The 2500-nt window shown below is 34.3% G+C and overlaps 1 protein-coding gene across 1 annotated transcript in view; it reads left to right on the top strand.

The window, feature by feature from the left end:
• Positions 1 to 2500, top strand: part of LOC119570768 (uncharacterized transmembrane protein DDB_G0289901-like) — a gene marked incomplete in the record, with an annotated part of 66593 nt that overhangs the window by 4816 nt on the left and 59277 nt on the right. Inside the window, 2 exon segments of the mRNA XM_037918386.1 lie at positions 1 to 64; positions 1991 to 2080. The exon segment at positions 1 to 64 is cut by the window's left edge and continues 44 nt beyond it. Coding sequence (XP_037774314.1) covers positions 1 to 64; positions 1991 to 2080 — 154 coding nt within the window.

Here is a 2500-nt window from a genome sequence, read left to right as displayed (position 1 = left end):
GAGGCGGAGGCATGAACGACCTCATCACGGGGATGGCTTCGAACTACATCGGGGGAATGATCGGGTGAGTGAGGAGGAGGAGGAGGAGGAGGAGGAAGGGGAGGAGGAGGAGGAGGAAGAGGGGGAAGGAGGAGGAAGAGGGGAGGAGGAGGGGAGGGGGAGGGGAGGGGGAGGGGGAGGAGGAAGGGGAGGGGGAGGGGGAGGAAGGGGAGGAGAGGGGGGAAGGGGGAGGGAGGAGGAAGGGGAGGAGGAGGAGGAGGAGGAGAAGGAGAAGGAAGGAGGAATAGGAGAAGAAGAAGGAGGAGGATCTAATAGGAGAAGAAGAAGGAGAAAATAAATTGGAGAGCGAAGGAGGGAATAACAGGAAGAGACGGAAATATGCGAGTGTAATCCTTCCCCCCAAAAAATATATTTTCCTTATTTAAGACTTTTATTTATATTTTTATTTTATCTAATCTTTTCCTCCAAAAACCTTTCTTTCAGGTTAATCCATTTCTTTTTTTATACAGGTTTATACAGGATGATTAGAATTACGAGCGCTAAAAAGGCGTGACGTAGCCGATGGCTCGTCGGGAAACGAATTGTGGTTCTGTTGTTTTTAATTGTATTTAATTGTATTTTATTGTATTAACTGTATTGTATTTAATTTTATTTTATTTTATTAATTGTATTGTATTTAATTTAATTGTATTTTATTGTGTTAATTGTATTTAATTCGGTTCGGTTGTATTTTATTGTGGTTTGGTTGTATTTAATTACGTTGTTTAATTAATTTATTTAATTACGTTGTGTCATCATTAATTATGCCTTGTTATTTAATTACATCGCGTCATCAGCGGCTTAATCCCAAGGTTAATAGCGGATTAATCAGTATTGGTTAACAAATTATATTAAATTTTATATTTACTCGGATAATTTCAGGTATACATTCGGTTCCGCTGATAAATCTGCGTATGGGTAATCTTTTTCCGTTTCAGGTGTATTTTGTATGTTTTAGGATTAAATTAGATGTATTGTATAAGAAGTTAATGTATTTTTTATTGTTTTTCAGGTATTTTTTTTTTTTTTTTGTTTTTTTTTTTTTTCGTTTTGAGAAGATATTTCAGGTACAAAATTGGCGAGGATTGTATAGTGTTTGTTCTTGTACGGGAAAAGTGCATTAGAAATTTTACTATTATTTTGTTGCGATGATCATAGACGCGCACACGCACGCGCGCACACACATACATTCACTCACTCACTCACTCACTCACTCACCTCACTCACTCACTCAATCACCTCACTCACTCCTCCTCACTCCCGACACAATGCACACACACACACACAGACAACACACACACACACACACACACAACACACACACACACCACACACACACACACACACACCCACCACACACACAGATCCCCCCCACACAGAACCCACACACAGATACCCCAAAACACACACACACAACCCCACACACACACACAACCCACACACCCAAAAACACACACACACACACACCCCCACCCACTTATTATTTCAAAATTCCCCAAAAAAATAAAATAAAGGGACCTTTCCCTTTGCCGGGCCTGCACAAAACTCATTTTCGCGAATTTCCGTAACTCGTGTCATGTTTTCTGGGCATTTACATGAAGTAAAAATTTTCTATTTAGGCCCCAAGCTACAGCATATATTAGCCTCTATGATAATCCATAATCTATAATCTAGCCTATAGGCCTCGACTAATCTATATATAAAACTAACATATATATATATATATATATATATATATATATATATATATATATATATATATATTATATAAAAAAAAACGAAATATAAGATTATACATACACCCAAAACACCCCCAAAGAAAATATTAAAGGAGAAAATTATTATTAATATTAATATTATTATTATTATTTCCAAAAATTTTATTTATTTATTTATTTATTTTTTGAATATACGAACGCACGTTAAAGTGGTAAACAAAAAAATCTTTTAGCGGCCAGCAACGGCAACAGCAACCGCGCAGCAACGACGACAACGATTGGGTCGCTAATCTCACCGCTAACGTCGTCAAGGGGATTGTGAGGTAAGACGCGTCCGGTTCGAATGGTTCGTTACGCTTTGGGGTTTTTGTTATCGTTATTGTTATCGTTATTCTTATCGTTATTGTTATTGTTATTGTTATCATTGCTGTTGTTGTTATTATTATTATTATTATTATTATTATTATTATTATTATTATTATTATTATTACTATTATTGTTACTACTATTATTATTATTATCATTATTATTATTATTATTATTATTATTATTACTATTATATTATTACTATTATCTTATTATTACAGAATTGTATGTTATTTATGTTAAAATTGTTTTTTATGAATTATATAAAACTGATTACATATTGTAAAAAAAAATTATATTCTTTATAGGAAATTAATTATATATTCAGTATAGAAAATTAATTATATATTAATTGTAGGAAATTAATTGTATTTTCA

Source organism: Penaeus monodon, unplaced genomic scaffold, assembly GCF_015228065.2.
Source record: "Penaeus monodon isolate SGIC_2016 unplaced genomic scaffold, NSTDA_Pmon_1 PmonScaffold_384, whole genome shotgun sequence".
In the NCBI taxonomy this organism is placed as follows: Eukaryota; Metazoa; Arthropoda; class Malacostraca; order Decapoda; family Penaeidae; genus Penaeus; species Penaeus monodon.
This window is presented reverse-complemented; position numbering and strand designations above follow the sequence as displayed.